Raw genomic sequence first — 19,777 nt, forward strand, 5'->3', positions numbered from 1 at the left:
TGTGGACCCTCAGATCAACCAATTCACACCCACAGGAGTTGGCAGCAGGCACTATGATTGCAGTAATTACCTTTCCAGACAAACGCTGATAATAGGTCAGGTTGAAACCTTAAATATTAAGAAACCCCACAAAGGCTTCCAAGGCTACAGGCAAGATCCACTCAAGATTATTTTTGAGTTTTCTTGAGCCTTTTTTGTTAGTGAAGGAAATTAGGATAGTGATAGCTTTGTGACTGAAGCTCCAGCTGACTGCAGCTCCTTGGCTTGCTCCATGCCTGGCAGCATTGCAGCAGCAGATTCTTCATTTCACTGGGATTATTCCCCACTGTAGCATTCCAGGCTCCTGTGAAAGAGGTCTGCAGAGAACTGAAGCCTAGAAACACAGATCTAAATGTGAATCATCCTGCAGCACATGGGAAGAAAAGTGCAGCAGGAAAAAAAAGCTTATTTCCAGAGCTCTTCCTTCTGCTGCTGCTTCAAAACATCAGAGCTGCTTCTTTGATGTTCCTGGAGAAAATTACCCATTCTACAAAAAAACCAGATGGCACCTCCCTTTTCAGTGCACTAAAGAGAAAATATCCTCTTAAAGACATTTATATACAGGTAATGGCAGGAGGGAAGTGACCCATCTTCCATGGAGGCAGAAGTGTGCAATGGTCATCACAGGTGAGCCTGGCCCAAGTCCCCTCATAATTAAAGAAGCCCAACTGAGTTCAGTGTGAACAGGTCACAACCAGAGCAACCCTGCAAATCATATCAGGGAGTTTCAACCAGGTCCCCTGCCTCTCCTTTGGTGTTTTTTCTGGTGTTCCTCAACTTCTGAAGAAAGGAAAATGCAGCTTTATAATCCAGCTCTTGTGATGTTTGATGTTTCTCTGAAAGCTCGAGATTTGAAGGCTTACAAGACAAAGATTATTTTTAAGCTATTTCATGTGTGCTTTTAATATGTTCTAGTCTTTTGTAGTTGGAAAACACAGGTGAGAGCATGACCTGAGTTCCTAAAAGCTCAGAAATGACAAGGCAGAAGAGATGCCCACATTTATTAGTCTGTGAAATTCTGTGATTTTTTTAAGGTGTCATCATGATGAAGGCAGTAAATATGGTGTTTACAGCTACAGTATGTTTTTAGTTCTGCAGGCAGTATGAGGTAGTATGAGCAGAATGCTGTGTTAGTGCCACAGAAGTTCAATCACTCCAACAGAATGTCTTGGTAGGCAGAGTTACCTTCTACGGAGGAGGATGCCATCTTCATCCTCCACAGTAACTGAAAAATAATAAAAGTCTTCTCCCCCAATATAGCATCATCTTACCATTGGTCAAGAGGCAGCTCAAACCATCAGATGACATCTCTTGAAAACTGACATTTCTAGAGATGGCAGATTTGAAATGTTACAGCTATAGGACAACTTCCATTATCTGTATTATAAATCCACATTTTAGAGAGTTGTAATTTAACCATATGCAGTAATTGTGCTTTGACATTTGGCATAAAAATCACAGACCTGGAGCCGATATTTTTATAAGAGAAGATATTTGATAAAACTGATTTGACTTTTCGGATCTTTAGATATGTTTAACTTATCTCTCAGCACATTAATCTTACAGAAGTGAAATTTGAGTTACCAGACACAAGAATGTGGAGCTTTGGGTGGGTCTGACATGATCCACAGTAAGTAATCATTCCAATTTGATGGTGATGAATAATGTAAATGCAGGGCCATGCTGTGTGGGTTTTAACACGGGAGTCAGAAGGTAAATCAGGTGGAGTTGTCTCCAGGATCAGCTTTGTAGATGCTCTGCACATCACATGGATGCTGCTGTGTACTTGCAGGTGAAATCAGAAGTAATGCATCTGGAAGGAGCTGCTTGACTCCACAGGTGTTACAGTCATGTCCTCGTGTGTGATGTGGAGGAGGGCCACAAATTGCCCTTTCTGTGAGATCAAGAACTCCTTGTTCTCTCCACGCTCAAGGTTGCAGAAAACCAAGGCTGCAGGGAATAGGTTGGAGTTATTAAAAAGAGGTGCCAGATAGACTCACATCACTTCTGGGAGTTGCTTGTTGGAATTGAAATGGTTTCTCTACTGTATTTGCATGAGATATGCTTTTATTCTTTCTTTTGATCCCACTGCACCTACAGCAGATATACAGCTAGTGTAGAGTTTTACATGAGTCTGTAACTTATTATTATTGAATAATGTATGTATCTGGAATCCTGATAGGGCCATATGGATTTTTTTACACCAAGTATTACGGAACCTTTGGAGCAACTGCATAAAAGAGAGGTGCCAGGCAAAAGGCTTTGCTGTGGAAAATTGCTGTAGTCCTCCAGGAGCCACACTGATCTGCACCCTCCCAGCCCACTGTGCACAACAGCTGACCCTCCTCTGCCTTCCCTGCTCTTTCTCTATTTCTGTCTAGCTAAAATGAGATAAAGATGTTGCTTTCTGAGTGGGAAAGAGTGAGAGCTCACCACAGAGCCAGGCAGAATTAGAGCAGGAGCTGAGCAATGTTTTGACAGGCTTGGATCACCCTTCATTTTCAGCATGGGGCCCCCCCAAAGCTCAGCTGGGCCATGCAGGTCCTGCAGAGCCACATGATGCTGGGAGTTGGTGTGGGATATCACTGTATTTACCTTATGGATAAATGTGCAGTGTAGCTGCCCCCCCAGAAAGGTTTGTAAGCTGACACAGTAAACCCTGTAAAAGGTTTCATCTGTTCAAAGCCAGTCAGTTCAAATATCCTTTCTTTCTTTTCCTTCTTTTTAATAATCTCCAAATTAATTTCTCTGTTTCAAGTGGAGCAAATTGGTCCAAACTTTACAGAGCAATGTTTACCACATCAGATATTTCTCACTTTTGTTCATCTTTCTCCATTAATTGGAGAGTAAAAAATGATGCTGAATAAACACACCTATCTGTTATCAAATGTAGGGGAGTTGTTAATAGTGATGGGTGCAGTGTTTTGCAGACAAGGTTCTTGAAAACTCTTTAAATCTGAACATCCAGAAAAACTTTTACTGGATAAATTCTTGGCTAGGTTAATCCCACACAAGACTAATTTATAATATGGATAGGCATGTGTTTAAACAGATACAAGGCATGCATAAAATACCTCCTGATTTGAGAGCTATAACAAGGTTAGAGAGTATTACCAGCAGGTCAGCCAGGAAGCTGGAAACATGGAGCTGACTTGTTCACAGGTGGTACTTAGGCCAGCTGTAAGTCATCATTGTTCCTCTTAACTAATCAGGGGAATGATGTAGTTTTATTGGTGTCTGGTTATTTTAGACATTCCCCTGTAAATGTGATCATGAAGAAGCAATTTTGTGCAAGGCAGGGGTAGCCAGGCTTATTTTTTCAAGACAGATGCAACAGATATACTTGCAGGTATGACACATGACCCTTGTGAAAGCTCTCTGAGCTCTCATTTGGGAAGGAAAACCTCATGGTCATGGCATCTCCTCAGTCACAAAAGATAGAGGGGGAAAAACAAAGTCCAGTCAGAGGGGGATTAGAGGGAAGCATGCCACAGCAATGATAGGGATAGATAATGACGATACCATCAAGTTGTTACATAGTCATCTTTCCACACAATCTCCTTTCCACCAGGAGATCAGAAAACAATGTAAGCTCTCACAAAGATGAAAGGGAGTCCCAGTCTTGTGTTGCATCCATTACACCTGTTGCATCTTGTACAGGTCAAAGAGAATGAGTTAAATCACAGCTAATACTAGTGAGCCACTCTTCTCAAATATTCTGTGCAAATGAGGAGAATGCAATAAGGTGTTTACAATCTCTCTACACAATGTTAATTACAGAGTTTTGAAGGCACTGTATACCTGGTATATATTGTGAAGGACTCAGTAATGAATGTGTTACAGAAAATTTCTAGCTGGAGCCCAGATAGGCCCATTTAAAGATGTTTTACTGAACAGAAGTGCCAAATCTCTAGGTTAGGGTTTGGCAGTGAACCAAAAATACTTTCCACAAGAAGTGATTATTATGTATGATTCATACAGTGTGTCCACATGGGTGAAAATAATACTGTTTAGCTCTCAGTGCTCAAAGTGCTTTTACATTTTCAAAGTGCTGTGCACACATTACTTAATTAATGGAATAAAGTAAGTTACATTTTTATGCATTTAGCATTGACATTTTGACAATAAATGGTTTTGGAGACTTTATATGCATCAGTGCATTTGAGCAACTTGTATAAATTGTTCTGATGTTCTCGATTTTATTTGAGCAGCATCTTAGTAATTTAGATGCATTTTACCTCATGATGAGGAGATAGAACGAAGGTTATCTGTTGACAGCAACATACCATAAAAAGAAGGCAACTTCCTGTCCTTTCTAGTAAATCATAAATCTGCTTACTTGCTCGTGCTCTGCAATCCACAGCAGAACTAAACAACTGGCGGAAGTCAAAACCCACTAAGAGCCATCATTAGTATTCTAACTGCAGAAACAGAGCTCCATCCAGAAGATGGATTTTGTGGAATTGGTATACCCAATCTTTGGCACAGGGACTTGGTAAAGAGCTAGAACATCTGCTGGCTGTTTTCAGAGGACTGTCAGCCTATTACCATCTATTAAAATTAATTTAAAAGTGATCCCTTAGAGATGAATCTCATTTTTACCCTATTGATCCTTATGAAAAGTGTTGGCATACTGTCGACATTTATATCCCATTGGTTTGGGGCTTTTTCCTAAACAACATGTATTAGACTTGCAATGTCCTCTGTGGAAGATATCTGTCAATTGTATCAAGCTGGCTTAATGACCTTTTACATGAGGGCATTTTGGCTGGATTGCTGTCGCAACTCACACTACCAAATCTATAATTTATCTGCTCTCAAGCACAAATCTTCCTTACAGATCCCAGCCTCTCATAGCTGCAGACATCCCAAAATCAGGCTCTCAGGTGCAGCCATTCCACGAGTTGACCCAGCCACCAACTCAAGTTCTTGAGTGTTTGGGAATAAGTATTTTATATCCAATTTGCCTGACTTGCTGCTCATTGTTCCTCCTGACCTCACTTCTGATCAGCAAGAAACATGCAGAGGTTGCATTTAGGTCATGCAGACTCCTGACATGGATTCTTTCAGGATGCTGGGAATCAAGCTTTGCAAAATCTTACAAAACTAGCTCATCATTCCACAGTCACTATTTTAAAAAATGGCATTATTTTGTTGAACCTACCTGAGTGTTTCAGGCACAAATAGGGTGTACCTCCAGGCATGCAGTAAGCAAATGATCCTGAGTTGATCTCATTTTGGAAGAGACACTGGAGTGAGCGTCCTGGGAATGGAAGTGTTTTTTGTAGCAGTACTGTAAATTTCACTTTAGTTTTTTCTGGTTCAGTCTTTTTCTGGTGGCAAAAAGATTATCTCCAGTATTAGAATGAGACACATACAGTATTTAAGAAAATCAGCCTTTGTCCTTGGAAAATGGTCTTTAATAGCTTGCATTAGTGAGATTAATTTGATCTCTAAATGACAAATAATTTAATCATAAAACATTTTCTTCAAGGAGGGAGATTAGGTAATATTTACATAAATGATTCAGTACAGGTTTTAGTAAGAGCAATGGTTTCAGAGCTGTTTCAAGTTATGCCATATGGCCTTTATTCTTGGGAATGCAGGACTATTAACCCTTTACTTTGCTTCCACAACAGGAGTTTCAATCACCTCATTGGGTAGGAATTAATAACTTTCTATACTAGTGTTATCTCTACCCATGCTCTTCTCAAACAGAGGCTATATTGAGGTGCTATGAGGAGAACTTGCAGTACATTACTGCAGGCTAGGTGAGCCCTTTTCATATCCTAAAAGTGCAGCTTTTATGACATCTGTTGAATTTTTGGAAACCTAGACGTAGTCAGACAAAATTGGTGACCATGTGCTGCTGTCATCTTCCCAGCAGGGTGGGAAGCATTTGGTTGCACTGCCCCAAAACCCTTGTGGAACCATCCAGCCTTTGGATAAAGAGTGACAAATGTGAACATTAATGCAGGATGAAGGAGAGAGATGAGATGTAAATGAGAATGATAAAAGGAGTGATAGCAAACAAAGGAAATATTCAGTGGGAGTTTTCTTCTGAACTGCTCTCATTTACAATAGGTTTGAGAGACTTCATCAAATCATGTATTTTGAAAAGCTTCCTGAGGTGAAACTTTCTGGGTTTAGATGGTTATATAATTTTGTATGTGGGAGAAATCTGTTTTCTTTTGATGAAAATATTTTAAAAAGTTGCATTTTAAACCAGCTTTGTAAGATCCAGCCAGATTTCCTTTCCAATAATTTGAAAATAACATGAAAACAGCTGGAAAGTATCCCAACCCCTGAGGTGGGATGAAACCTTTTCTCAGCCTCAGTGAGAAAATTGCTGCTGAGTTTAGCATGACTTCCATTTTACCCTGCCTGTAACAGTGCACTTAAATAGTTGTTTAAACCATCATCATCTTCCAAGAATTGTTTCTCCTGCCCTTTTTCTGCAGTTCAACTATTGTGCACCCTTCAGGAGCCTGAGCAGCAGCAGTGGGGAGTTTTGTTTTCCAGGACAATGGAGCCCCATTGCTCTTCCTGCTGGTTCCCAGTGTCATGCAGTGCTGCCTCCTCCTGGCACTGGCTCTAGCATCCAAAATTAAATTACTCATCATTTAGCCACTGGAACAATTCGCCCAGAGAAATTGTGGATGTCCCATTCCTGGAAGTATTCAAGGAAAGGCTGTATTGGGTCCTCAGCAATCTGATCTTGTGGGATATATCCCTGTCTGAAGCAGGGGGATTGCAACTAGATGATTTTTAAGGTCTCTTCCAACTCAAATCTGTGATTTTTTGATTCTCATACCTGTCTGAAGTGTAGGAGGTACCATTACTTGGTCTGTCTGTGTGGTTTTAAGTCCTGGGGCTGTTTCGTATTCAAAATCTTGCAGCAGCCACTAGGATAATGGCAAGGAGGTGATCACATTTCTGTGTTCAAACATATTTTGGTTTTTGAGTGGTGGAGTCTGAGCAAATAGCCCTAATTCTTCTGCTGGCCTTGAGAAGGAATTTTATCAGTAGACATTATATGGTACTGCAACAAAACTGTCAATAACCATCAAAACCATGAGCATTTTCCAATGTGACACCTCAATCCAGCAAAGAGCTGGAGCACAACAGTCTTGGGAATCAGTCTACTACAGGTTCAGTGCCCAGACAGGTTTAGGATGCTCATAATCATAGGGAAATTCAGAATATTTAAGTCCAACTTTTACTAAAAAGATAGTGAAAAACTGATGTTGTAAGGTAAAATGTGATGCAAAACTTGGCTTATGGGATCTCAACACCCTGCTTGATTGTGTGCCACAATTCCATCTTATTCAGCGAAGCTCCGCAATGAGGACATAATGATAACTCTAAGTAAGCTGATGATTTATCTCCTCCATAAGGCATGGTTGTTGTAAAACTGCCTATCAGATATTTTCAGAGTACTATCCTTCACAAGCCCTTATTTAATGCAGTTATATTTGCATGCACACCCTCTCTTCCCATTTGCCATTTGTCACTGAGATAGCAAATTACATTCATCAGAATCCATTCATTCCCCCGCTTTCGCTGAATACAGGAATATCTTGGCTGTGTCAGCTGCCCTATGACTGGGAGCTGTGAAAAATGGAGGTCGCCTTCAGATATTCCAAAAGTGTATCTTCAAAGGACAGTAGGTATTAAGCTGGAAAAGATTAATGGGTTTTATGTCATCGTGTTTGTGTGGCATAGAAGTGAATTGTGCTGATTGATGGATATCTTGGTAAAAACAAATGCATTCTTAAACTACTCTCCTGGCCCTTCCCTGACAAGTTTTAGTGACCATCAAAAGAAATATACTAAGACGTTCCCTTAAATCCTAGACTAGTTTTACAGGTTTTTTCACCTTTAGGAAAATGAAAAACTATTTTGTAGTTGAGAACAAAACCACATGTGGACTATTAAGGACTGGTTATTTTACAGCCTGTCTGTGTTTATATTACCACTACAGGACTGTCACATCTCATTTGTCATATAATTGTGCAGTAAGTAACTGGGACATACTCAAATGGCTGACAACAAAATTGTGAATTCCTGTGAAAGTGCTGTTATAATTTCTTGTTTGAGATTCAGGATAGTTCTTTAGGACAACCATTCTGCTTGTCAGGCAGATGCTTTGTTCACACACAAAAAAGGACAGCTCAGCACAAAGAAGACCAAGAGGGAATGCTCTACCTGCCCTTGAATAATACAGTGTATTAAAAAAGTATTGAAGGTATTCACAGAGTGAATTCTCTCACAAAGAACAAGTAACTCTTGAAAAACAATCAGTGTATAAGGGAAAAGACTTATCAGTATTGATTCACACAATACATGGATGCATTGAAAATATATTTCCACCAGAGGAAAAGCAGTGATGTGCAGTGAAGCTTGTGAACTTTTCATATGACCATTCATGGGAATTTTTTTGGTTTTTTTGATCTGTAGCATCTTTGGTCAAAAGAGAACAGGAGAGAAAAAACCCAGGGTCCTACTCTACTTCTGCTGTTCTTGTTTCTCTGTGACCTTGGGCATGTCAAATCTTCACCTGGCAGCAGGGATCTATCAGAACTGTCACCAAACTGTAATGCTGACCTGTGCTTGAGAACTGTGGGCAAAATTGGTTCTCCACTGGAAAGTTTTGTGGGTTTTAATGTGCTTCAGTTATGTGGAGATAGGCTTGGGCCATGGTGATAACTGCACTGGTGTGTCTGGTACTTGTGTGATACTGGGAATATCAACAGCCCTCAGCTGTTAAATATGAACAGACCTATAGGATCGGGCACAAAGGACAGGGAGAGATGTTCTGGCTGTATTTTGAATTTTTACTGAGCTTCAATGTTAAATGAAACATTTTGGTTTAGAGGCCGAGATTGCTGCAAAGCCTTATGCACTAGGTTGTTGTTTGTATTAATATTTTAAGCTGGTAATAAATTTCTGGTGGGGTTTTAGTCGATTTTGGTGTGGTTTTCCAAATTTCCCTTGGACTTTTAATTATCTTTCACTCCAAGCTAAGCATGTGTTCCATCATGAAGCAGGATATTAAAGTACTAATAATAACTTTCTAATTCTGTTTTTTTACTACAGTAGGACCAGCATAGAAACCATTCCACTCTGTGATAGGCATAAATAATTTTATAATTCATATGGTTTCTATTTTTTATTCTTTAATGGCTAACTAAGTAATATGATAGTTTAAGTAAGAGTTGCTTCTTCACAGCCAGTCCTTCACAGGTATTTGCTCTTGATGCTATATCATAACTCTCCATTAATACCATTATTTCCAAGCGGCTTGCAGTAATGTAATTTTTTATTTAGGCTTTTTCTTTGGATTCCAAAGAATTTCCAAATTCAATTCCATGAAAACCAGAGAGCAGTATCCTGAAAGAGTACACTTCTCCCTGGATTAAAGGGTAATCCAGAGATGTCCTGTTTGCTTGAAGCTGGGCTCATTTGTATGATTGCAAGGTCAAGTAAACACAGGGTGTTTTGGCTCAGGCCTGCAGTGGATTTGAAGCTGTGCCAAGAGAAAAGCTCTTAAGGCTAGGTGAATAGCTTTGTGAACATCATCACACAGTTCGTTGATTGTCAAATTCACCGTATCACCAGTCTGACACCTCTGCCCTGCTTAAATCTTGTTCCGAGGATGAAGGCAGCACCAAAGCTTTCTATTTGCCATAAATACTTAACTGAAGTTCTTTTTAGGAGTAATTCTGTGATTATAGACTATGATGTCATGCCAAAAGGAGCAGGCAGTCAGCTAGGCTTTATGCTCTAATGGTTTCTGTGAAATTAGTAATAATACCAGGAGGCTGATTTTTAATTTACAGTGCTATGAAATTAGTATTTCTAGGGCCTGAAGCATTCAGCTTCAGAAAGCGTGTGAAAACTTCTGGCATCAACCCTGCTGGTCTCCAAGGGGAGATGCAGTCCTCTCTTCTCTGTTTGGTCAGACAGGCTGCTATCTGGACAGCTGGCCAGATGTTCATGGTGCTGAAGAAAGGCAGCATCTCTGGCAAAGTGGATCACAGCTGCTGGGAGGTATATGGCAGATGGCTGAGTTATTCTACAAAGCTGGTATTTCCATCTGTTGGCTGCAATAGGATTACCAGAGGATCAAATCAGGCAGAGGGCAGGCTGAAGGGGAGACTGTCAGCATCAAGAGAGAATATCATCTACCAGTCCTTTGGCAGGGCAGAACGAGATGTTGGTCTCTGTACTTCAGTTCAGTGCATCAGCTCAGTTACAGGCAGAGAGGAGCTCTGTCCCAAGAACAGAAAAGAAAGAGATGGCAAATAAAGCCCCTGAAGATAAGCAAGAAAGAGAGATGGACGTCAGAACAGAAAACTCAGCCCTTGTCTCAAAAGTAGAAGAGATTTTACATCATGTGCAAGGACCAGCTAGAGCACTCAGAGCTTGGTCCTAGGGTGCATTAAAAATCTCTTGCTCCTTATTCTGAGCTGCTCACAGCCAAGATTTTGATTCTGAAAGCATGCCTTGAAAACCTGACTTGGGCTGCTTTGTTCTCACTGCTCTCTACAAGGGAAGTTTTGCCAGGCAATGAAAGTTAACAGGGCTGCCCATGAAATCATGGTCCAAACAAAGGAAAATGTCCAACATTGTTGAATCATAAGAAGGTTCAGGTTGGGAGGGGCCTTACAGGCCATCTCATTCCAAACCCCCTGCCTTGGGAGTCTTTTACTAGACCAGGTTGCTGAAAGCCCCATAGAGCTTTGAATGTTCAGAGCTCCTTTCTTACAGGCAATGTAGTCAAGGCATATTGAGGGGTTCAGGCAGCCCTGAACTGCCCCTGTTGAGGATATCTTTGAGAATGTATGTGACATTTAGGATAATTAAATGTCTGTATCAGAAGAACTTGAATTCTTGAGGAGGCAAATTTTCTGTCTGGTGCTACAAATTATAGGTGCCAATCCAATGCTGAAGTCAATGAAAAGAAATCTCTGGTTTGCTTCACTGAGTTTTGAATTAAATCCATGTAATTTTGATAAACTAAAAATGTTTCTGCAAACCTCTGGTATTCACTGTTGCCTTATGACAATAGGTCCTAATGGGATCAGGCAGGAGTGTTTCATGACATGGATTTGCTACACCTACAAAGAGCAAAAAGCTGCTTCCTTCTCTTTGTGCTGTATTATCATTCATTTGATGTAGGATTGGGAAACATTTTATGCAAGTTCTCATTGTTTTTCTATTGTGCATTTTCTGGTAAGATTTACGTGATGATGAAACTTTTTGATGCATATAAAAAGCAGTCACTTCCTGCTAGGTAAATGTCTTGGTGCTGGAGACATGCATGAAATACTTGGGAGTGCTTGGGTTTGTTTTCATTGCAAGCTGTTATTTTGTTAGGACATGGGGTGGCGATGACATGGAAACACTCATTATATGAAATAGTCTAGAAAGCCTTTTGATCAGTGTTTTGCTTCAGATCTGTGTTTGATACATCCAGCTCGTTACTTGGGTATACATACAGCTATACCTATGAAAGCATTTGGCACATCCTGTGGATTTTGCTTGGCAGTAACTCTTTAAAGCAATGTTTAGGTGCACAGCCAGGTGTTCCTGTCCCCAGACAGAGAAATGAAGCCAGAGGAATCACACAGCCTGCCTGAGACCACGGCAAAAGAGCTGAGATAAAAACATAGATATCTTTGATGCTAAAATATAAAGAGAATCACAGACAGGCTTGGTTTGGAAGGGACCTTAAAATTCATCTCATTTCAGCCCCCTGCCAGGGCCAGGAACACCTTCCACTAGACCAGGTTACTCAGAGCCCATCCAGCCTGGTCATAAAAGCTTCCAGAGTTGGGGCAGCCTCAGCTTCTCTGGGCAACAGCTGTGCCAGGACCTCACTACCCTCATTGTAAGGAATTTCTTCCTAACAACTAATCTTAATCTCTTCTCCTTTAGTTTAAAACCATTCCCCTTTATCCTATCTATGTATGCCCATGTAAGGAATTGCTATCTTTATTATACAGATAAAGCTGTAAATTCCTACTATAGCAGCAGATGCATGCAGAGATGTGCATGTAAACATGTAGTGTCCTCCCACACACTGCTGGAGAGGGCAGGACCTTTAGGATAAGTTCAAGGGACCCTCAACAGCTTTTCATCATTCCTGTGCATGTCCTTGAGCACCCACCTGCCCAGCCTTCCATGGAGCTCTCGTAGACCATCAGTGGTCTGTGAGTGATCTCAGCCAAGGTGCAGCAACTCACCAATAAGTTGAAAACTCACAACATGTGAAGTGCTCTCAAAGCTATCAACTAACAAAACCCCAAATATCAAAACCCAGGAAGAAATGTCTTTGTTATTTTCTTTGCACTAAGATCAGTGCTGCCATTAGACCAACTGTGCTTTTATGCCCATATCACATTAATTGAAAACACCAGTGAAGATATTTTCAGTTCATGAGATATGGTTGTGTCCTTCTAAAACTCTGGTGTTAGGGTCCATTCTAGTGCAAAAAAATGTGTCCAAGGCCAGTCTGAGTGGGGCTTGGAGGAATCAGATCTAGTGGAAGGTGTTCTTGCCCATGATGGGGGAATTGGAACTGGATTATCTTTGAGGTCCCTTCCAACCCAAACCATTCTGTGATTCTAAAAAAATAGCCTGAGTCCTGTAACCCCTTCACAAGTTCACTAATTCTTATCAGGTGCTGCTAACAAAACCACCTGGAAGCTATTCCCATCAAAATTAAATGCAGCAAGGAAAGCAGGGCCCAAGGTAAAAAAAAAAAAAAACAAAAAACAAAAAACAAAAACCAAACCAAAACAATCAAATGTACTCACAGCCTTGAGCTGTGAAGGTGCCTAAGTGAACAGCTCATGCATTTTAACTCCCTTCTCCCTCTGCTGCAGTGCTCTTGATTTTGGGGTTCTTTGATCCACCTATTCATAGCTGCAAAGTGAGCAGAATTTAATCAGGCTCCGACAGGGCATGGTTGATTTTAACACCAGCCTTCAAAAAAAGAGCTGTCAATCATGGATGATCTTTAATACCTTCAACCTGGGACTCCTTTACAGTCCTGCTGCAGTTGAGTGGTGCTTGGGCAGCAGTGGAGGAGCTGGGCACCTGAAAAAGGCACTGGGGGTCTCATCTGGGCACTATCAGGAACCCACAGGGGCTATTCCTCAGCCTCTCTAAAGGGGTGGTGTGACACTCTAATGAAGCTGGCATTTCCAGGCCACATGAGAGAAGAGATTTCCTTGTTGAATAAGAAGTGGCTTTCCAAACTATATTTCCCAAAAATTCTGCTGAGCTTTTGTGGGCCAGCAGGAAAAGCAGGTTGATAGTCACTTGGATTAATCCTTTCCTTATTGTAGCTGGAATGGACATAGTGAGGACAAGATTACTTTCCCTATGTAATCTCAAGTTATTTTAGCTTGAGATGTTAGATAAAATAGCCAATGACTGGCAGAATGATAGAATAGGGGTTAATTTCAGATTTACTATCTGCCAACACATGCCATGCAATCAGATAAATACAGGATTTCAGCTGTCATTGCAATATCTTATGCATACTTAAAAATAGAGCAGTTTTTCACACATCAAGAAGAAATGGAATGGGTTTATATATAGGATGTGTACAGTCAGGAGGCTAGAAATTTTGAAATAGACTGCCAATTCTAGAGAGATTCCCTATTTTTAAATTAAGGAATTATATTAGAAGTAGTAGAAATTCTCATGGAGAAGTTTTATTATTGCAAGTTGCACTGAATAAATAAAAGTAAAGGGAACATCTTGAGAAGTTGGACTATACAAAATGAGGCAAATTTCTGTAACATTTTCTGCAGAGAATATAGGACTATGCAGAGACTCAGAAACTTCTCTGTATGGGAATATCCTTCCTCCTCTGCTTTATACATTTCTGTCCTTGCTCTTTTGTCTGTTCTGGTTCATTGGGCCTATCACTTTTAATGCTTGAAAATCTGCAAGGCAGAGAGAGAAGATGACAATCTAGCAACACCCCAGCAATATCCTAATCAAATTTTCACAAGAAAGCACTTGCTGATTAAAGCCTCCCTCCTGAAAGCATCCACCTTAGGCAGAACCGTAGAATTATAGAATAATTTGGGTTAGTAGGGACCTTAAATTCATGTCAAATCTCATGTAGGCAAAATGTAACACTTCTTGGCAATGATGCTTTATGTTATGAATTTGTGAGTGGGGAGATGAGTATGGCTTTTTGGCTTGAGCCCATAACTAGTATTTGAGTTTTTTATTATATCCCTTTTTAAGAATAGCTGATGCCATGGTCCAGAATATTTTTAAGATCCAGCCTGGTTTGTTTACAAGGGATGCACAGAACAGTTTGGCTCTGTAGGCATTATATGAGCAGACAGCAGCAGGCAGTTTTCTTGCTGAAAAATCTGCTGATAGGCTTCCCTGCTCTGCTGCTTTCTCTCCTGCTCACGAGCCTCCTTCTTCCATAACACCAATATAGATTGTACCTTCAGTCTCACAGAGTGTCATAGAATCAGTAAGGTTGGAAATCTCCAAGGTCTTGATGCTCAGCCTTTGAGTGAATTCAACTTTTCCCACTAACCCATAGTGTAAAGTGCCACATATACTCATTTTTTTTATCATTTCTAAGGATGGAAACTCCATCAGATCCCTGGGGAACCTGTTCTGGTGCTTAACCACTCTTTCAATGAAGAAAATTTTCCAAATATCGAACCTGAACCTCCCCTGGTGCAACTTGAGGCCCTTACCCCTTGTACTATTGCTAGTTGTGATGTTACATACCCAGTCTGATCATTCAGATGACATCATCCCTGGCAAGGTTTTGTCATCACCTTTTGTTCTGAGATGTCCTTGTTAGTAGCTGCTGGTATTTTCCAGCATAACCAGTGCTTGCCTGCCCTCATCCCCTTCTGGATTCTACCAGGCTGTGCCAAAGTGAGCTCAAAAATGACGTCCTGAGCTGTTCAGCATAATGGTGTCTTTGAAGTCAAGGCTTGGACTTCACTTCTAATACCAGCTGCAGCAAAAGGACAGCATTTTCTACTGAAGATGAGGGAAGGAATTTACATCTTGAGAGCATTCCTCTCACTGTTTCCCTGCAGGAGGGAGGCTTATGGTTCTCCTAGCACATGCAAAGGCACTCTTGAGGAGTTCTGCTGTGACAGATTGTCCTATTGCCCGTGGAGACACTATGGCAGCATAAGATGCCAAGTTTCCTATTGCTGGGGCTCCATCCCGTTGTGGCTAACCTCTTATGCACTTCAGAGAAAGAAATGATTACTGGGTTGCAGGTCCCTCAGCTCAGCTGTAAGAGGGTCTTTTTGTTTTCCCCAGCACCCCTCCAAGCTGGGTTTCAGCTACAGAGGCATTTTGTGCTGGGAAATGCAAATAAATAACACAAAGGTATTGCAAGGCCAAAGTCCAGTGTGGGTGGTTTTCAGCCTTAAAGGCTTTAGATTTCTTGATTTTGTTTTATTTAGCTTTTTAATTATTTTTGGTCTGTTTCAGAAAAGCTATTCACATACAGTGATCTACCAAAAGAATTTATTTGAACTTATTGGTGGGTGGTGCATACATTATGGGCTGTGGTTCCATTGATATGCTCAGCCTCGCTAAGTAGATGGCATATTAAATGTTTTATTTACCCTGTGTGCTACCTGTCATCTAATCAGCTTTTGTGTTTCTGCTGCATTATATTTGTATTACAGTGAGAATAAGTGGTTTCATGTGAATTAAAACCACATGAAACCTCTTAAAGCCATTTTAAAATACTAAATGGGTTTGCAAATAGGTTTGTCAGACAAGGATTGGAAAAAAAGCTCCTTGCTTACCCATTTACTCTTCTGTATGCTTATTAGAAGTCCCCACATGACTTTTTCATCAAACATTGCATCCCAGTTCTCATCTGGAATGCCAAAGTCATTTATACTGTGCTCGAGAGCAGTTTGCATAAACAAGAGGCAGTTAACAAAGAATACAGTTTGTGGGCTGTGATTGCAAAGGATATATTATAAATTACAACACAGATGTACAATAAAGTCAAGACCTGTTTTCTTGTTTGTCTGAAGCATAAAAGCACATTGGCTTAAAAGTTTCTTTGTCTTTATTGACTGTTGTTGCCAATATGGATGATTGTGATGCTTTCACTGTGAATCATTTTGTTTCTTATAGGTGGATCGTATCATCTTCTGCGTCTTTTTGGAGGTTGACTACAAAATTTTCAAGAAGAAAATGGGAGAGTTTTTCCCACTAGGTAGGTACAGTAATCAAGCACCATTTGACTTTAAAAAAGCATGCAGAAAGAAATGCAACATCTTTTCTTCTTTCCAAAGCCAAATACTGAAAATGTGAATTTTCTTTAAAGATCAGCTGCACATAAAAGCTCTGATCCTAGACAAATGAAGACATTTAAAATATGTGAACCATTTAAGCTACATCTAATACTGCTTTTGCACGCTCAGTACAGCTAATCTCTTCATTCCATGCTGTATGTGTATCTTTTCCCAAAACTTGCTGCATGGCTCACTTGACTCTTGAGAAGGAAATTATTTGCACTAATGTATATAGCTCATATATACACGTATATTGCTTTTCTATACACTTTGTACACACTTTGGTCTTTCATTAACAATGCTGGTAGGGTTCCTCTGGGTCTGAAAAGATACTGCAGTGGTTAGAGCCCAACTGTGTCTCAATGAGGACTTTAAACTTGAGCTGTCCAAGTGTAAGAATGAATGGGAGAAAGATGACTCTCATTGGAGCACTTGGGAAATGTTAGCTATTCATCTTGGATTCCACACAGGAGGTTGCTTTCTAGATTTAAGGAAACCTGGTGGATAGTAAATTTGCTAATACCCCTCCTCCTGTGATTTATTTTTATCGTACATCATTAGAAATCTGCTCTCCGTAATTTTATCAACCCTAAAACTCCTCCCATTTTATTTTGCTTTGTGCTTACATCAGTCCAACTGTGTGTGAAAAGATCCAGAGTTTAGTGGTTTGTCTCCCAATACTCCCCATGCTGTCCTAGTGGAAATGGTCGTGGAGTAATAGGAAGCAGAACATTGGTGTGCTCAGAGTTCCATTAATTTCACAGGACTGTGTTGTCACTGTAGCCTTAGTGGTTTTTTTCCTTTTGCTTTGTCTGGTAGCATGGAAATTGTGATATTTTTATCTCATCTCACTAGAACAAAGCTTTTTTGTAGATGACTTTGTAATTGCCAGTTTGCAGTGATTGACAGCTGAAACTTAAAGACCTATTGAATTATTCAGGTAGCATCAAATGATGTCTAACCACTTAATAATATTCTTGTCTGGAGCATACTGAACATGCATTTCAAGAAGCTGCATTCATATCTAATCCATTCATTGAGTGATTTTACTTTTTGTCAGCGTGCCTAACCCAAAGGATAAAGTGGCAGAACCCTGCCTACTGTTGCTGGCTGTGTTACTTCCCTTCAGATTAACTAAGAAAAGAATATATAGCATCAATTTGTCAACAAATCAAGATCATTAATGCTCACTTTCATCTCTAAGGCCTTGGAAATTGTGCTGTAAAGCCTGGTATTATTTCTATAAATGTAAAAACCACCTGGGTTTGAAAGTTTGAGAGACAAGAAGATGCTTCAGAGCTGTATCAGGACAAGCCTAAAGGCAGAAAGAGGGCAAAGTGGAAGATTTATTTTAAATGGATTTTTTTTTAAACCTGACATTATTGAAGTCCTGTCTTCCAAGAACCTGTGCAGCTGGCTCTTTTGTTATAGAAAAACATATAATTTCATTTCACCCCGTTATGTAGATGATCTGCCATACTGGAGTTTTAAAAGTATGTTTATTTTCATGTATGTAAAGGTTTTATGGTTTTTTTTTTTCTCAAACAAAAATTTGGATTCTGATATGTGACCATAGACAGGTGATCATGGTAGGGATCCTCCAAATCCAGTGTTCTGCATATATGGCTATAAAAAAGGTTCATCCAAAATTTACAACTGTCCAGAGAAAGTTTAGTTCTCAGTATCTGAAATTCAGATATATTATTGTAGGATTAGATTAATAAAATGCCTTAGGACCCATTGTCATAGACTCCTGGTTAAAATTTTCTCATAACTAATGATTCTGATTTTGATATGCCTTAATGTTACTGGCTATCTGGTGTCTGATTAGCCAGAGCCTTAAAAGGAACCTTTTTAGCTCTAGAACTTTATTCCTGATTAAGTGAAGGATTTCCTGTGGGTGGATCAGTAGCCAGGGATTCAGGAAGGCTTTATTTTGGTGTTTTATTTTTAGTGTCTTTAGATCTTCAGCCTCTGAGGAGACAGGAAGAGATAGGATTTTCTTCCCAAATCACTCTCCTGTAGTGTCACTGGAGAAATGGTCAGTATCTGGGTCTCTCTTGTGGAGTGCCCTAACCACTCATGTACAGTCTCAGGCGTTCTTTGCCAATCGAAATTACACTTTTCCACAAGGTACCACCACTTCAACAGATGTCAGCTGAAGTCAGCCCCATGCTGAACTGCCTCCTGGTGAGAACATCAGATGAAGGTCTGGATGGAGATCACCAGATGACCATCATGTCTGCCATTTGTTCCTTTTTTCAGGTGTCTTGGAATTGCCACATTTAACATAGCAGACCTGGACAAGTTATTAACAGGCTCTCTTGCTGTAGAGATATCCCATCTCTCTTCAGGACAGAAGATTTAGCTAACATGGTTCTGTGTCAAGGACTTAGCAACTGCCTCTACCTTTGGCAGTAAATTCCTGATATTTCTACTGTGGAAGAAATTAATGAAATTGGTTGTTTTGTTTTGGTTTAAAGGAAATCTATTAATTTAGTGAAATTAAAGTCTTTAAGGATAGACTTGCTGTAAATTTAAATTGTTAGGACACTATCTAAACACTCACAGGAGAGAATAACACTGAGGTATTGCTTTAAGCTTAGAGAAAAACATCAAGGCATTTTAAAAGTGCATCTTGCATTCAGAAACATTATGAAATATATCTACTTTAATAGATGTGGACAAAAATGCTTAGAAAGAAGAATATATTCATAGAGTTATATACATAAATAATTATTACTTTAAACCCACTGCATTAATAAATCCAAAAAGACATGCAAGTGCTTGAGCTAGGTAATGAAAGTGGTAATGAAATGAAGCTAGAATTACACCTCAATGCATTAGAGTAAGTGGAATACAGATATAGGGAAATTGTTCCATTAGTTGAACATATCATTAGGCCTATTTTGCAAGTGGAATGCCAAAGAAATTAGTCAAGTAATAATATTGATATCAAGACAACTGCCAAGAGTCTTGTCATTTTCAAACTTTAAATATATAGAGGGAAGAGACAGACTTTGAAGTAATGTCATGTCTTAGCAGTGCAGGAAAGCTGTGCAGTAACTGAGCAATTGTAACTGTCTCAGCATTTCTAATTCAATCTCAGTGATTACAGAACCCAATCCAGAGCCAGAATACTCCAAGAGAGAGCAGAGCACCACTTATCTTTGATTCAGACATAGGTTCTCATTTCAGTGTTGTCCACAAAAGTCCTGGTTTGGTTAAGTAAAGGGTCCTTGTCAAGGCAGAATTTTCTATTGATCCTCAGGGGTTTTGCTGAGAAGATTTTGTATATTCTAGTAAGAAAAGAGCAGGAGAAAGAACAACTTCATTTGCTTAAGCTGGATCACTGTTTAAATATATTAAGCATTGCCACAGTGATGGGGTTCTTTTCCTTTTTATGA

General features: G+C 39.9%; 1 protein-coding gene across 6 annotated transcripts in view; it reads left to right on the forward strand.

Moving 5' to 3' along the window:
- Positions 1-19,777, forward strand: part of MACROD2 (mono-ADP ribosylhydrolase 2) — an 825,711-nt gene that overhangs the window by 728,784 nt on the left and 77,150 nt on the right. For all 6 annotated transcript variants that reach the window (XM_030269686.4, XM_030269685.4, XM_030269687.4 and 3 more), the window contains one exon: positions 16,210-16,291. In XM_030269686.4, the coding sequence (XP_030125546.4) occupies positions 16,210-16,291 (82 nt within the window). The remainder of the gene's footprint in view (positions 1-16,209; positions 16,292-19,777) is intronic.

The sequence above is a fragment of the Taeniopygia guttata genome, chromosome 3 (genome assembly GCF_048771995.1).
Source record: "Taeniopygia guttata chromosome 3, bTaeGut7.mat, whole genome shotgun sequence".
Taxonomy (NCBI): Eukaryota; Metazoa; Chordata; class Aves; order Passeriformes; family Estrildidae; genus Taeniopygia; species Taeniopygia guttata.